Raw genomic sequence first — 18011 nt, forward strand, 5'->3', positions numbered from 1 at the left:
GCTGTGGTACGTTGTTGTGATTATATCACAGCTAAGGGGCGTTGTTCCGCCCGAGGAGAAGCAGACTCCTTTGGCTGTGATATAATCAAAACATATTATGGACTGAATGAGCTATTGCTTTTATAAAACGTCAGTAGTTCCATGCGAAGTGGACTGCACAGGGTATTTAACCAAACTTACCTAACATTGACCTGAGCTGACCTGATGCTAAGGTCAAAGGGAACTGTGAACTGTGTAGGGAAGAAGTGAACAACGGTTCATCACTTCGCTGGAAGCAAGATTACCCAGAAGTCATTGTGCCTCAATTGACACCGTACATCTTGTAAATTAATCAACTCACATGTATTCCCAAGTTACATACATTTCACTAGAATCCATTTCGTAATGGTATCAGTAGTGTGGAAAATTTCTACAGTAGCAGCAACGTATCCAGAGTGTTTACGTTACCAGGGTAACACATGGAGAAAGTTATATGTGCGTTGGTGACATTGCAGGGTGTTCCGAATGGAGGAATTTTGTCGAGGAAAGTTCCCTTTACTGACATTCCCTGAACAGGGAGTACTGTTTATGTACGCTGTGGAACAGAACGCAGCTTAGTAGTTAGCACAGAAAGGCACACATTAACACAAACAAACTAACCCATCAATACAGCAGTATAACAGCCACTCCTGTCAGTTACTATCAAAGCAGTCTGGTGACTTTTAAAGACAAAATACATATCTGCTTAAGGCTGACTACACACTGGCTGCGTGGTTTCTGTTGCGTGTCAGCTGCGTAGCGGCTGCGTGGATTTTTCTATGTCTTTACACAACAGAAATGTGTCTGACGCGGCGCTGCTGCTGCTAGCCTTGTCTGTACACATGTATGTTTCCCATTGATTACTGCACTCAAGCAGTAGTATACTTCATCAACATAAATATATATACTGATCTGATTACAGCAAAGACAATGGTGGCAGTATTGACGGCAAAATAGGCTACAGAATATTTCGTTTTGTATTGACAGGTGTAATATTTTAAAATCGAAAACCTAAAGACTTTCAAACATCAAAATGTCATTTATTGATATGTATTTGTGTCAAAATGACATACACATCTTTTCCTATTCTATTTTGCCTGGAAACGCTTCCAACACCCTTGTTTTCGGCGTGGTTCAAGCCATGCCTGAGACGTGCGTGTCACACAGGCAGTGTGTAAGCTCTAACCTGTTAACATGGGAGCCAAAATAAAAACTGCCACGCAGCTGACACGCTGACGCGATGCAGCTAGTGTCCTTAGTCTCCCGTTCCCTACAAGCCCCCAGGAAGTGCACCGGGCTTTCAAGTTAATTTGACATAGCGGCCAGAGTAATTACAACTTCTATGTAGGTCACTGATGCCATGGGGCCCAAAAAAACTTTTCCCCAAAAACTTACGAAAGAAACGTCTGTAAATCAGTGGATACATTTTTTTTTTTAGTGTCACAACTACCGTGAAATGACTTGTTTCACCATCAGAAATTGATCCATTGGGTCCGATAACATTTGGAAAGTCTAGAAGAGCTACGTAATTAAATCCCCATTCAAGTTAGCACTAAACCGGAAGTAGCTGGCTCGGCCAGCGGAGGTCTCTAGTGCCCCCGCTCTATGGGCTGCACAGTGCGCAAACAGCGCTGTTCATCCGGGTAATTTTATATGACGAAGTTTAACTTTTTTGGCTTAAAGCGCCACTAAGCAACTCTCATAGGAATTTACTATACATCCATTGTGCACTGCCATGAATTTTACATCTTATCTTCTGATATTTAAATGGCCACGCTGTTTTCTATATTCTTTGGATCCATGTATGTGTGTACCACTGTGTGTGACTGCCATCTTCTGGATATCTATTCAACTTACACGCATGAATAAAAAAGCAGTTGGAATTTGTGTTTTTAATCGAGCTTGGGCCCAAAACTGCTGCCATGGTTCGGGCTTGGGTTGGGCTTAGACACAAACTATGCAGGTTCATGTAGGGCAGGGCCAGCCTGATCCGTGCCTGCTGGATGATTGTAAATTGGCAACTGTTTGCTAACACTTTACAAGGTAATAATAAGTCAGAATTGTGTTAATGGCTTGTTTCAATAGTTCAAGTGACTAAAACAATCAAATTAATTCAGATTTAAGTTATTTGTGATATGATAACAATAATTCAGTTTGGCTTTTCAACATCATGGCCATAATGAGAGTTAAATCCAGTCTATACCATCCTCATGTGTCTATTTTTAGCTTAACGCAATCTATATACTCAGGCTTAAGTGCTAATGTGTGCTTAGGGATAAATCACCAAATCTCCATAGATTGTGATGATCACAGCTGGATTTTTTGACCACTGACAGTGAATTATACTATAACAACATTACATTGGAATGTTAACACTTAGGTGTTTTTCACTTTTTGACAGAGCTAGGCTAACTGTTTTTCAGTCTTTGTACTATGCTAGGCTAAACACATCCTGGATCTATCTCTGAAATGGACACAAAGAGATTAAACTGATATTCTAATCCGACTCTGGGTAAAATTAAATTTTCCCAAAATGTTGGCCTATATCTCCTGTCGCTAATTCTAACATACAACCTTTCCCACCACCCCATGACTAGATTTAAAGTGTTGATGGTAAGAGTTGTTATAATATTTACCGATTATAGTGCTTTTCTCCATAATCAGGCATTAACCCCGGATGGAGTCAACCTCAAATGTCTAATTTGCTTCGCCAAGAATGATTCATATCCTTGAACTGATCTCTCCTGATTCAATTGATACACAGAATTCAGTAAAGATATCCAAGTATCATCCATACAGCTGAGAATATGTCAGTTCTTTCAATATGTCAGTTCTTTCAAATACTGCGAGCCAAATCACTCACAACCAGAGAGTCCATATGCTTTATTTCTGTTTAACTTTGATATATTAAGACATATTACAGCCACATCTCACATCTCATGCTCTGTCTGCACATTATCGGATGTCTCACAGCATCAAAATGAAAGAGGAGTCAATATAATTTTCAGTTTCAGAGAATTATGCTGACTGTTTTTGTTTGCCATGGCCTTGTGCAGATTACTGTCACTGCTGAGAGGCAGCAGTAATGTGCTAACGTTAATCGGTCCATACATTCTGACCTACATCCATGACCTATATGTCCATTATATGTATATGTATGAGACTTTCCACTACATCAGCTGTGCTTATATACAGTGAGTAAAGCAAACCTTAACAGTGACAATATTAATTATTTAATTAGAAAAGATTAGTATTACCAGGGGACCTCATGTGATTTAGAAATTACCCCCACATCTGTGTTTTGTGTGGCGCATTCACACGGTATAGTTTATATTTTACTCTAATTTACTGAAATTATCCGCCTGATATGATGATAGGGCCCTGTCAAAACTTTAATTTATAATTGCCAACGCAGCCAATACAATCCCGAATCACAGAGATGCCCATTAACATGGGACTTATATTATCACACAAGCTCTGTGTTTGGCGAAATATGGTAGGTAATTTGTGGTGGAATTTTGACTTGACAAATTACAGACACTCTAGATTTGCACGGGATTAAGATCACAGACAATCACCGCAATTATTACAAATTATTAGAGGTATTCAGATAAACGGCAACTATGACTGAAATTAACTAAACAAAGACAAGAGAGATCGTGGACACAGACTGGAGTGTTACTATCAGTTTTTACTGGTATTTTGCTTCATACCTGGTTATATTAATCTTCAAAGAGGTCAAATGAAAACAGTGATGGCAGAATTGATCCTTTAGGGTCTTTAGGGTTTATAGTTTCAGTGTTGGACTGAGAGGATAGAGAGCTTTGGGCCTCCTTCAATCAGAACACAGCAGCAGCAGCAGCAGATAAAGCAGTAGTGAAGTAGTGATTCAGAATGAGCGATAGAAACCTGCCACACATCTCTTCAGTGCACACAGACAAAACAAGTACTGTATGGTCCATATGTTGGCCTATTATTAAACCAGATATGGGAATCAAAACAAGAAATGGTCATGGAAAATAAAATAAATCTAATAAATGTTTAAATTGGGGATGAAAGTGATTAAATGAGATAATGAACCAAAATAGGCATAACAAATACTGTCCTTAAAAAAGACCGTATGTGAAAAGGATGTTTCTAAATGTTAAACATGATTTATCACATGTCAAAAAAACATATATGCTTACTGTACAAACTCACCTATTAAATGCTGTTTGACATAAATATTTAATTTACATGTAAAATTGTTGATTTCACATGAGATCTTGAGGGGGGATGATCGCGTTCCCCCGCCAGGAACAAAGACATTGTGGAAGACTCGAACGGTTGCGGTTACATTCGGTCTTAACATACTATTTACACACTTATACTGACCGACACTAGACTCAGGCACTGGCCACGGTTACATTCGGTAGCCTGGTGGGCGGTCTCCTCATGACAGTCTAACTACCATGTAGCAACATTCACTTCTAACATTTTACTTAACATAACTACCAACCAATTAACAACTAGTTCAATCAACCCAGGGTTTCCCAATCCAGCGGCGCATGTTCACATAAAAGAGGTGATGTTTGCACAACATGACTAATAGCCACATATTTTACATAAGAAGAGCAAACTATAATTATACATAAATACGAAGAACACAGACACGGTTTTACAGGCAAAACGCAATACAGTCGCTGCTTCCTAAAACAGGAGGACAGCTGGAAAAAAAAAATAGCCGACGCTGTAGATGCGCACAACTCTTAGGCTATCACTATCACTTCCCCATCAGTCAGGCACAAGATCTGACCATAATTACACCGGTACTTTCCATAAACTGCCCTACCCATCAGGGAATGTTATTCCCTGATGGGTATATTTGCCGTGTGTGATGTGCACAACATTTAGTGACATTTAGTGACCGTCGAGAACCCTTTTACAATTATGTCAGCACATAATATAATCTGAAAACTGCTGCCCTGATTGAAAAAACAATGCAACTGATCTCAGCTGGTATTCTGTCTGGAATGGAGTGGAATGGAAATTTCTAAGTGACCCCAAACTTTTGACCGGCAGTGTAGGTTCATGTTTTTTGTTAATGATAAAAAAATATAATATAAAATGGACATACAATAGGCTCAGAATAAACTACTTCAATAATGCGTAGTCAAATATCTTAATGGTCATGATCTTTAATGATAAGATGGAGTGAATTGGTCTGTTTTATTATAAAGTAAGTCTTAATGACAACACACAGCAAAACACAAGCACCTGCTGTCTTTATTGATGTGCATTATCACTGTTTGACCTACATCAATGCAACGGGACACTGTCCTGTTTCTCAGTGTGGAACAGTGTCATAGCAAACATTTTATCACATTGTTCTAAATTTTCTTACTGTTGTGCAGTGTTGTAGTCAAGGCCCCCTAAACTGAGACCAAGTCATCCCCAAACCAGAGGGTATTGAGACTGAGATAAGACCAAGACTTTGAGGGGTTGAGACCGAGACCAGATTTGTGTTAGAAAGCCAAAACTTCTGCTGTCTCCCGCATTCACTTTCTTGGGAGTGCGTGAAAAGAAGGCAGAGAGAGGGAGGTTTAAGGTAACAAATTTCAAAATAGATATGAGTCAAGTTATTGGTTGCATTTGCAAGTTTTAACACATAGGCATAAATCAAACAATACACAGGCAATTTAGCGAAATCCCTGCAGTTGTGGTCTTGAACGGTCTTTATCCAAGACAAGACCAAGTACAAATGCGGTCGATTCCGAGTAAGACCAGTCTTGAGACCAAGACCGATCTCATGTACTACAACACTGCTGTTGTGGGCACCTCTTCTGTCTGTTTGACACGTCAAATGTGTGCTAAGGACATCAACTGATGTGTCAAATAATGCAACGCTCTGCTTTATGTGACACAAAGTTTATCTCAAAGTACTTTCAAATAGTTACGAGTTTTGACTTCACTGAAGAATCTCCATAAATACTGTCAATCTGGCTTTCATACTGACATTTAAGCTACCAGTGTACTTTATCAGAACTGCTTGTTGAAGGCTTTAGAAACTCCAGATTCATGCCCTCTTCATTGGCCATTTGTGTGAAGGTGAGAAAGTTGGCAGAGTTTGAACTACTCTCTGTAGCTCTCTTTTTTCATTCTTCATACAACTATTTCTGTCACTATTCATGTGAACAATCGAGGGCAACATCATGCATGTCTTCCAGGAGAAACTGTCTGAAAATGTGCGCCATCATTCCCAAATTTAAACAATACTGTGTCTCCCTACTCTCAATGATGGCCGGCTTTTCACTACGCCTTAGGGTGGGGCAGTTCGGACGACACAATGTGTGAATTAGTTCCGTCACGTTTCATGTGAACAATCAAGTGCAACACCATGGATGTCTTCCAGGAGAGACTGTCTGTCTGAAAATGTGCACCGTTATTCCCAAATTTAAACGATATTGTGTCTCCCTACTCTCAATGATGGCCGGCTTTTCACTCCGCCATTTGTGTGGGGCAGTTCGGACAACAAAATGTGTGAATTTGTTCTTTTTGAGTATAACCCAAGCATCCAACCTAACTAATACATCTCTCCAAGGTGAGTGATGGAGGATTTTCTTATTGTCATGGCCCAAATGGCACAGCAAAATGGCATCAAAACACCAGCTGTAAAGGTTCATCTAAAAGAGCTGCGCCTGATCTCCCGAAGTTCTGGCTAATTCTGTACAAAATGCTGCTGTTAGTGGGGTTTGTGACTTCAGCAGTAGAGGACAGACAGTCACGGTGGTGAGGTGAGGGCAAAACCGTGAGCCCCTCTCTACACACACAAAAACACTTTGCCCCTTGGAAGGGGGGATTGTACAGAATAATGGTATGGAAAGGGGGATGGAACACAAATCTGTTCACGTGTGTCTGTGGATGTCATTTGTCATAGTGTTGGTGACAAACTGTGTCTGGCGAGGGGGTTGGGGTCCACACAGAGGCAGGCGAGCCACGAGATGTGATTTAGGAAGACAGCGACATGGCAAGTGCACCCCCACCCACCCAGGGCAATCAATTACCACTGCAGTGCTAGCAAATTACTGCGAGCATGAGCAGATACATCCAAATGATGCATCGGACAAGAGGCCATGGAAATATATGTCTTTTTAATACCCACAAAAAGGGCAGGGGGGAACCCATCCAGTGCAGGGACTCTCATCATTATGAAGTGCCTGTGATCACTACTCTTGACTTCCACATGAAAAGCATCTGCGTTTTTTTTCTTTGCTGGTCTATACATGTCTGTTTGGCCTCTTGAACTCTTTTTTTCGGTGTAAAATTCTGATTCTTGGCCTTGCATTGAAAAAAGGAGAAGGGGCTGCATTGGTGGGGGGCGTGTTGTTTCAGGTACCAGTGATATGATGAAATATGATCCAGGAAGACCAGTTTGAGTATTATATTTATTTAATAGGTTGACGGCCTATCAGATGCCAAAACACTGCACGTTTAACGTTTTTGCAGGACAACCCTGCGTTTCCCCCTCTGTGCTGGAATGTGAACAATACTGTGTCTCCCTACTCTCGGTAGCTTTGTCAACTAGTATAACCCCTAACTCTAACCCAGTCTGTAGGGAGTGACATCTCTCCATTAGTGCTTGTACAGGTCCTGAGCATGTGTGTGTAATTCAGGCCTAATGTGTTTAAAAACTGTACCAATAAAGTCAAAATGTGAATTTCCAACAGAGAGAAAATGTGAATTTCCCCTTGCGGGATAAATAAAGGCATGTCCTCTTTTTCTCAGTCCACTAATTGTCTTTTAGAAATGAATGTATTGTGATACGAAGAGCTGTTGTCCTTCTAAATATGGCTTTACTTCTCTAGTCTGGATCAACAGAAGTCCATTTTCTTTTGTTGGGTGAACATTTTCCACCAAAACAAGTTCCTTCCTGAGACTATTTTGCAGAATCACCGTTGCTGCGTCCAGCGCTTATCGCCCCCCAAGACTATTGTGATTGGTTTAAAGAAAAGCAAACAACCCAGAGCATCTCATTTTCCTATCCCAAATTGTATTTGAGGTGTAGCCAGACCTTCTTCCACAGCGCTGTGGAGATAGGTCTGACAGTGCGAGATTATTACTCCCCTGACTTGTGCATGGCTAAGAGACTTCTCTTTGAATTAAGGGTTGCAATAATTACGCATTAATCTGTCAATTTATGTGGGTTTATCAGGGGCTTTTTTAACTGAGAGCAGCTGCTGCTGGAAATACAGATGGTGAGGACTTTGAGACTGAACCAAAACAGTAAATTTACAAAACCAAAACAAAGACCCAATCTGGTCTGTGTCTGGTAGCAGAACAGGACAACAGAAGTGTTGATAATTCTCTGTAGGTTCATCACTATGAGCGGCACCTTTCACATTATACATTCATTTGGACCATTGATATAGTAATACCACAATATTGATCAGTGCAGCTGAATATTTTTATGTCGATCAACTAACAGACCAATTGTTCCAGCGCTACTCTGAATTCAAAATATACCACAATATTTATAACTTTGAGAGTTTTACAATCCACATCTATTTTTGCCAATCAGGTCTTTTACTTTGACTCAATAATGAGAATATGAAGTCCTGGAAATCAGATTTTCCCATCGCACATACATGCTGCTTTGTAATTCTATAATTCTAAACTTTCAGGCTTTGAGGGAGTGCTGTGAATGAGCGAGTGTCGAGTGTCTCTGAAGTACTCTCCAGAGTGTTAGACCAAGGGAGGAAGGGTCATTGAGTGGAGTTCAGACACGCTCTTAAATACACTCTACACAGCGATGCCTACTGTCCCAAAACTCTCACCCCCCCTCCCTTTAGTCAATGAGCAATGTCTCACCCACTGTCTTTTGTCCTCTTTATTTCTGTTTTCTCGGCTGCCTCTAGCCCCCTGGTGCAGCATGCCGATTTCTTTCTCTGTTCTGCAGCGTTATTGGGATGCTGTATGGCTCGATGGCAGCAGGCATGGATGGCGGCCGTTTTGCGAAGCTGCCGGCCAGCCATCTGGGTGCTGCCAAGCTCTGCACAGTGTCTCTTTGAGCAAACAGATGCAGCGCTTAATAAACACTATCTATCTGGAGCCCACGTGATGCAACCCGGGCCGCTTGCCACAGCACTTAACATGGCAGATCCCTAACACTAACCAGGTGGGTGTTGAGCAACCATGATAATTCTTCGCTGCCACCAGAGCATTGAGTTTAAGCTAATGGTTCTGATGGGACAAGGCGGTGGAGGGGAGAGGGGGGTTATCAGATGGGAAACCTGCATTGTGAAAATATGACCTTGGAGCAGGAAGGGAATGAAAGAGGCACATATGCAATTTAGAAGTGATAAGATTAGATTGTCTCACTGCTGGTTCAGAAGCTTTTTCCACACAGATAAGACTAAAATAAGAAGAAAAAACACAGTAATAGTTTTAATAGCTGACCAGCTGATCCTGGAGCTGTGCAAGATAACTGATCTTATGACCGCCTCTCTGTCAATAGCAGTGGATTGGGGGAATTATTGGGTCTCTGTAAATTATAGATTGTGGTCTAAACCTACTCCTAATCTGCAAAGTGTCCTGAGATAACTTCTGTTATGATTTGACACTATCAAAAATTTTACTGAATTGGATTTTTATCAGAGTGCTGTAGAAGAAAGTCTCTCATTTTCTTCCAGTTGTGTCAGTCCTTTACACTGTATCATAAAGCTGCTCAGCTATTTCAGAAATACGGGTGATCACAAGCAACAACGGGCGATAACAAGCATATTCTCACACCCAACTCATTACATACGGACGCTTGATCAGGATTGCTTGGAGTCATTTTCTCAACATGCAGTGTATGGTTAGGTGTAGGCAACAAAACCACTTGGTTAGGTTTAGGCAATACTAAAACTTGGCTAACCAACCAATCCAAGTAGTTTCATTGTTTACACAATTAAACTACTTGAATTGGTTTAGGCAACAAAGCATCTTGGTTAGGTTTAGGCATCAAAACTTGGTTAGGTCTACACAAAGAAACTACTTGTTTAGGGTTAGGGTTAGGCATGTTTAGGCAACAAAACTACTTGGTTAAGTTTAGGGAATATAACTACTTGGTTAGGAATTAGAAAAGTTATGTCAGTGACTTCACCCACTACGTCTGACGACTGAGCAGTTAGATGGGAAGGCAAAGGCAGAAGCACTGGTCGGTGGTTTAGGGTTAGGGGTAGGGATTGGGTATAGGAAAGGGTTAGGGTTAAAAAATAAATGTTACATTTGTACTTGTTTGTTTACGCTCAACTTTGTTGCTCGACTTTGGGCTTCAGGCACAGGGAAATAGTTTACCCACAATTTAAACCCATGGATGCAATCACACCTCCAAAGTGTTGGACTGTTCTTTTAAACAAAAGTAAATGCTTGTCTACGAAATGAATCAAACTGTAAATATTGAATATTTGGCAATCAGAAGATTTACTACCACAATTTGCTTTCAACAACTAATTTTTTTTCTCTAACATGACTACACAGAACACACACACAAACACGCGTGCACACGCACACGCACGCACACACACACACACACACACACACACACACACACACACACACACACACAAACACACACACACACACACACAATGCATGTCTTATTCCTTCTCCTTTTCTTGTTCTACAGATTCACCAGATTAATAAAGGATCACATCAGTACTTGCTGGACTTTATGAGACTCATTATCGCTTACCACTGACAACATACAAAGACATAACTTGTGTAATGACGCATTCAATCACAATACCCCCGCCCCCTCCACACACACATGCTCCCTTTGTGTTTCATGTAGCAGTTCAGTAATCTCCAGAGGCACATGAAAGCATGAGTCCAAAAGTAAGTAAGTAAGTGAAGTTTATTTGTATAGCACTATTCACAGACCGAGTCACAGAGTGCTTCACAGGCAAAAGCAGATGCTCTCAACACCCTACTTTCATTATTAAATAACTACCACTGCCAAATTTGCTTGAATAACCAACCTCCTTGCGCAGATTTTCAGTCTATTAAACTACTCGCTACCGTTGTCGCTCTTAATACAGTGCTGTGGTCAAGTTGCAGCTCTGCCTGGTGTGTTCCATACAGACGCTAAAGGGTAATTTTTGCGTCTGACCAAGCATCAGTAAGCTGACCCCTCCAAAATGAGTTGCTCTGCATTTAGGCGCTTAGCTTGAAAGAGTCAATAGATCTCCCTCATGGTATTTGCCATAGCTGCTAACAGATTTGGGACACAATTGCAAACCCTTTGGTCCCTAGAGTGAAAGCAACTTCCAGTCAGCACGGTCCTTCTGTTGTTGACGTTCAGAGCAGGACACTGAGGACGCTATCCAATCACCTCCATCCATGGGAGAGAGGGAATTGTTCCCTTTCTTTTCAGTGGCCCCTGTGGGTGGTGGGTGGGTGGTAGCCTGTGGATATCAGACATCATCTTTTCTATGATTCCTCTGCTGAGGTGTGAAACAGCATAAGAGAAAGGAATGCCACCCCCTGAGGCTTATGGAGCATGAAGTGGACCTGAGCTATAAATGCTGATGCAATCAAAGGATGCCAATAACCTGTGAAATGCAAACTGTTCCTGTGGATGACAGTGGAGCGGGGGGGGGGTGGCCATTGACAGCAGCCAGTCACAGCAGCGAGTCACAGCTAAATACAGAGCTTCTGCATGCTGTTTTTATCTGTTCGTGACATGGTTTCTCAGATCCCACTGGGTGGATGTTCGACAACTCTTTGTGAATGATGCAACTCCTCCGTGATAGCTGAAATACTGGCCAGTATAGAAAATAAAGATTGAATAATATGAGTTACAGAAACTATCACGTGAACAGCTCTATCTCAGATGATTCATCATCTGGGTAAGGTTGTTACTGGATTAGTACCACTCATACTAATGGATGACTTTTCACACCTATGGTGTACTATGCATTATATGTTCTGTCTTTGCATCTATATACTTATAATATATAAAGGCAAAATATATAATATATATTTATATAATATACAAAATACTCTATTTATTGGGATCAATTATGATAAATCACAGTGACAGTGTGCAGTATAAACACAGGTGTTGTTACAGCATGTTTTAGAGAGAATTAAAAAGCGGGGAAATAGTAATTGATCATGGAATGTGTTGGTACTGAATTTCTAATGTTAAAAAAACAATTGATAATTAGATTAAAAAAGCTCATAATAAAAATGTCCAATTTAAAAATACCACTTGGAATGTACTGTGGCAACACAGGCATTTGGATTAGCAGTTCAAATGTATTTAATATCCACACTCTATTACACTTTTTTTAGTGTGCACTGTAAACAATGCTGAATACTGTTTAATGTAGCAGAAAATATAACAGCCTAATGTGTAGGGACCTCAAATGTGGGTGAAAACACAGAGTAGAGTTTTTTGCAGAGTAGGAAAAGCACAGGTGTTACTAATAACATTAACGATAGCCTAGTTCTATTCAGGTGTCCCAGCAGTGTGACAGTGAGCCAGCATGAACAATACCAGGACCCTGAAACTGAAGGAGCTAAATGGAATTCGGCCAATATTCATTTTATATTGTCTGTGTTTTTCCTACTGTCACATGTCTTCTGTGGAAAAGGCATCTCAATTTAAATAGATTTCTCCTTTAAAGGCCCTGAAAACTTCACAGGGTTTGTTGTCCTTATGCCTGATTAGCAGACCCAAACAGAATCTTTTTTTTTTTTTTAAAGTTTCAGCGTTGATCCAGAATAAAAATCTAAAATTAGTGGATTATTTTTTGCTGGGGTGGAGATGTTTTTAGAGTTTTATTTTAATTGTTTAAAATCTGCCGAAAATTCTGCGTCCACAGATTCCTTGTGGCCCTGCTGATTAGAGCATTTTGTGCGAGGATACGGGAAAAATCTCTTAATATAAAGTTTTTACACTTGGCTGAGGTGGAAAAGTCAGTGTATTGATTAAATGAAAAGTGTGACAAAGTGCAATGGGAACAGACTTCGTGAATTAGTCAATGACGTACATGAAACATGTGAGTTAAACGTCATTGATGAGATGAAAAATGGCGGCAGACAAAAACATCAGATCTGTCTGGAGCGATGGGGAGACTGTGACCTTTCTCACAACAGGAATTAAACTTGAATTACATCATCTCATTGCTACCTCTTCTTAAAATAAAGAATCATTATTCCCCTGAATTGTATTCTTGTTTGGAAAAGCCTCTGAAACAGCAGAGACCTGTGTAAACCCCTTCTTTCAAACCCATGACAATATTTAATTCAATTACATGCTGTGTAAATTGGGTCTAAAACTCACACTCTTTGGACATTCCCACTCCGAAGCACTTCTGCAGGCGGCAGTACTGACATCGGTTTCTCGTCACCTTGTTTATAATGCAGTTCTTGTCCCGGTGACACGTGTACACCATGTTCTTCTGGATGCTTCGGCGGAAAAAACCCTGAGGAAACAGACAGAGAGGGGGGGTGTTCATGAAAAGAGGACTCTCACGACGTTAACCTAATTTTCCCTCTAATCTTCTGTAGCCGCCTATTTTCAAAAACCTCCACACAGCTCCACTGAAATTCTCCTGCCACTGGATATCATAATATCCCGACAGCCTGTATAACAATGTGCAAGATGTTTTATCTTTTCATTGCCATTAAGGCTGAGAGAAAAGACAGTTGAGGAGTCCCTGCTGGGAGATGTGGTGCTTCAAATGCTGGATTTAAGCTCAGAAACAAGAGTACTTGTGGGAACAGAGAGTGAAGAAGCTCAGGGTATCAAATGAGTGAGATGGCTGGTGCTGCATGGAAGAATAACTGAGGACTTTGGTTCAGGGACGGGGGGGCGGGGGGTTGGCAGCACGTCTGAAGGTGACACTGAGCTTCTGTGGAAGACCAAAGCTACTTCTCTTTCAAAAGAATGTTTTCATTGTAATTCAGTAGAACAGCAGTTAAGTAACAGGTCTTGGGCTCATTCAAATGTTTAACTGTAAAAGAGATATCATTAAATAAGTACCAAAGCCATGCAGCTCCATCAACACTTGTGACAGTCTAAGAGCTGTGTTGAGACACAGGATCATCACAGTTTGAGGTATTGAGCTCAGGGATTCACATCATGCTCAATTATCTTTTACTCTAAGATTGCTAAGATTGACAAGAAAATTAAAATGATGTAGCCATGATAATCACATTTTCAATCCTGGTTAAAAAAAAAAAAACTTTAACGGAAGATTGAATGTCCTTGAATTTCATAAATCTTCAGTTAAGGTGATGACGTATACTTATGAGGCCTTAAAAAAGCCTCAAGCTTTTAACGTGTGCAAGTAGGGTGACCTAGCCTTGTGAGACCGTCCTGATCTCCCGAGCTCCAGTTTTCTTGAGATAGAGAAAATTTGAAGCTGTTCGCCAAACGACCGACCAGTCAGCGTTGGTTTTGAAGCGGGTTTAGGTGTGACGCAACAAGAAGTAACAGTCTAAACAACATGGCAACTTCCATGGATGAGATTGCGCAAGTTCTATCCAAATTAGAAAGTATTTCTTCATTGAAGAGCAAAAAACAGCACTGGCGGCTTTTCTCTGAGGAAAATATGTTTTTGCTCTTCTCCCGACTGGTTTTGGCAAGAGTTTGATCTGATTGATTGATTTGTCTATCACCAACATAGGTGGTAATAGACAGATGGTTTATCCAATCAGCTAACCAGGATTTTCGCCCCTTCCCAAAAGTTCTCCAACGGAAAGTTCCCAGATGGATATGCCGAGCAAATGCGAAGCAATCCATCTGGCGGAGTCAGGTTAAGGGTGACCAGAAGCAGTTGTCCCGAATCCCAAATCCCAAATCCTGCCCTAATTGTCCCGAAAAATAGAACAAAGTCTCAAGAGCAGACTCTTGAGTAGTAGCCAGGAGAGTTTAACTACATGTCCCTCCAGCCACACAGAAATCTAAACCTGTGTTCAGTACTCTCAGACATGACGTGAACCAACCATTTCTACAGTCGATATCTAAAGCTGGGATGTTCAGATTTTTTTATTTTATTTGTATTTTCGGGTTTACATGACAGACAGTTGTAGCCTGGAAATCTAGACGCACTCTATCGTTAGCAAATGTAATTTTGATGTGGGTCTGGCTTGTCAGGCTAAGACAGTTGAGTTTTTGAATAAAAATAATTAATAATTTTGGTGGCTCGGTGGAGTTTTGAAATTCATGTTAAGTGCAGGCAGCCACGAGAAGGAGTGATTGGATTGGATGTTGCTGATGTTAAAGCGCAGTCATTGTGTTTGTTTTGTTTGTTTCATAATGACACTTGAGCTCATGATTTTAATGAATTTTTATTTGTATTTTCGGGTTTACATGACAGACTCCTGACAAAATTCCTGAATAAAAGTAATGAAGAGTTTTGAAAATCATGTTACACATAGTTAGCATTAGCATTAGCATAGCACTAGCATTAGGCAAGGACACCACGTAGCCTAAGGCATCAATCAATGTAGGTGTGAAAAGTTATCCGTTAGTATGAGTAGACAGCATTGTATCGGTCAGATATGATCTCATCCGACAATGGCTGTGTTGTTAACAGTGAGATGTGGGGGTGATCAATCATCTGAGTTAGAGTTGTTCATGTGATAGTTAATCTAACTAGAATTGTGTTTATTAAATGATCACACACTAAATGACAGATAATAAACCTGGAACAGGGTATATTCTGGGAATACTGGCGGAGCTCATGGCTAATTTTTGTGAGCCCTGGTTGATGGATACCTTTGCATGGGGGCAGGATTAACCCTAACCCTAGCCCTGTCACTCTCGTGACTGGGAAAAATGGCAGGTGACGGTGAAACAAAAACTCAGTACCATATGCTTCAAAATAAAATTTTAAACCTGACATTGCACATATGCTTTGGAGTATGATGAATGGACAGCATAATTTCTGGTACAAAATGACAGTAAATAATATTTGACTCCCCAACTTTTTGAATACCTTTCTTTTTTTTTATACTTTCTTTTTATTCAGTACCATTTTCATAAAAGCAGCTTAGCTTTACAATTCACGATAAAGAAAATTTGCAAAAAAAAAATTGCAAACTAAACAGACAAAGAGAGAAGTGCACAAGGTCAACACAGTATGCACACACTTTAAATTCATTCTATAGCTGTGACGCTTGTCTCAGTACACAGAAACAGAGGCTGAGCTCTGCTACGTCTGCTGCCGAGCAAAGTGACAGAAAGCAGAGGAGCATCTAAAGGAAGCGGGAGTCGTCACTGATTTTTCCCTCTTGATATTAATTTGCCGTTGCTCTGGGGTCTTTTGCAATGATCGTCCATCATCCAGGCCCTGTTTGCACATGTTTGAAGGCGTTTGTGCCTGAGGAGCTTCGTTCAGTTAAAGGGGGGTGGGGGTTAAAATTCCATTTACCGTCGCTGCCTGTGACGGATGGGACCTTGCCTTTTCATTAGTGAAGCAGGATGCATGATGGGTAACAGATTAGATCACAGGACTGAAACGGCTGACTCTGTAGCCCATCTCGCCCCGGCCTCGAGCATCCGTCAACCTCTGGACCCCCCCCAGTAGCACAGACACTAACCAAACGCAGCCAATCGTGCGTCAGCCTTGATGACACGTGGTCGGTCCGAGGTCACCTCCCCTAAGATGGCATTATTCATTTTCTTAATAGAGGGCTTTATCCTGGCTGATGTAAGCCCAGCATGTTCGTGGACATTACCTGTGGGGTGTGATGGATGAGCATGGAAGCGGCCTGCATCGCCATCAGCTGCCATATAAGTGTGTTCAGGTTGGGTGCAGAACCCAAGGCTACTCAGGTACTTATGTCATTCAAAGCTGAGCGCATGCAGGTCACTTAGCCTTGGAAATGTATGTGTGTGATAAGTGCTGTACAGTGTGCTGGGGGTTAAACTGCTGCTGCAGTTGGCGTGTTGTGCACTTGCTGCAGACTGTTTGCCAAGACAGATTTACATTTTGTGAGCTTCAGCTATTTGGGGAAGGTTTGTTGACAGTTCAAGGCCTGAGCTGCAATGCTTCTCATTTAAACTTTCCTCATCTGCATTATTGATATTTATTACATTAAATATATAAATATATATATATATACTGATGGGGAAAGGGAACAACATTTTCTGGCCTGACAAAATTATGTGTACTCCTATAAGAAACTTAGTTTTGTGCAATATGACCAGCGATGCAGCATTTGCAGTGAGTTGGTTCAAGTTGTCTTTGCAATGAGAGGTGAAGCGTTACCAAACCAGGCCCAGATCGAACAAAGAATTGGCCCACCTTGAGTATTTTCTACTGAAAAAATTAAAAAAAACGTCTTTGAGAGATGTTCTGGCCAGTAAGTCTCTGCATTATCCAGAGTAACAGGGACTTATTAAATATTTAATTAATCAAATCCACAAAGGATCAAATGACTATGTATACAGGGAAATGTAGTGACAAACCCACAGAGAATTATCAAAACATTATATAAGAGGCTGACATTTTTTGTTACATTTATGTAGGCAAAATTCAAATAATCAATAATATGGATTTTATTTTAAAAAGAGCTTACACATTGACTGTACACATGAGGCTGACAGCAGAGTCAGTATGCCAGTGTCTTTCTGAAAAAACGAAGCGTGTTCCTGGGGTTTACTTTTTATATTCTGAGACAAATCGCTACTACAGCACTTGCTAATAGAAATGGACACTTTTGTGAGTGTGAACTAAGTTAAACAACAATTACTTAATGAGAACAGAAAGAAACTACAGCAGCACTAAGCCCCGAACGTAGCGATGGTGCCTCTGCAAAATAGCCTTGGGAAGGAATCCGTTTTGGTGGAACATGTGCACGTAGGGAGGCGAGCTCTGGAATTAAAATGGCTGTTGAGTGTGATGAGAATTTAACAAAAAAAAAAGATAAATATAATTTGAATTTCTGAATCGGAACTGGAGTTTAGAATGCCAACACAAAGAAAGCGGAAGGTGAGGGAAATCCGGCAGAAC

General features: G+C 40.8%; 1 protein-coding gene across 1 annotated transcript in view; it reads right to left on the bottom strand.

Moving 5' to 3' along the window:
- The window catches only part of LOC114567794 (retinoic acid receptor alpha-A), a 128149-nt gene that overhangs the window by 49324 nt on the left and 60814 nt on the right, over positions 1–18011 (bottom strand). Inside the window, exon 3 of the mRNA XM_028596898.1 lies at positions 13331–13472. Coding sequence (XP_028452699.1) covers positions 13331–13472 — 142 coding nt within the window. The remainder of the gene's footprint in view (positions 1–13330; positions 13473–18011) is intronic.

This window comes from Perca flavescens, chromosome 14, assembly GCF_004354835.1.
Source record: "Perca flavescens isolate YP-PL-M2 chromosome 14, PFLA_1.0, whole genome shotgun sequence".
Classification (NCBI taxonomy): Eukaryota; Metazoa; Chordata; class Actinopteri; order Perciformes; family Percidae; genus Perca; species Perca flavescens.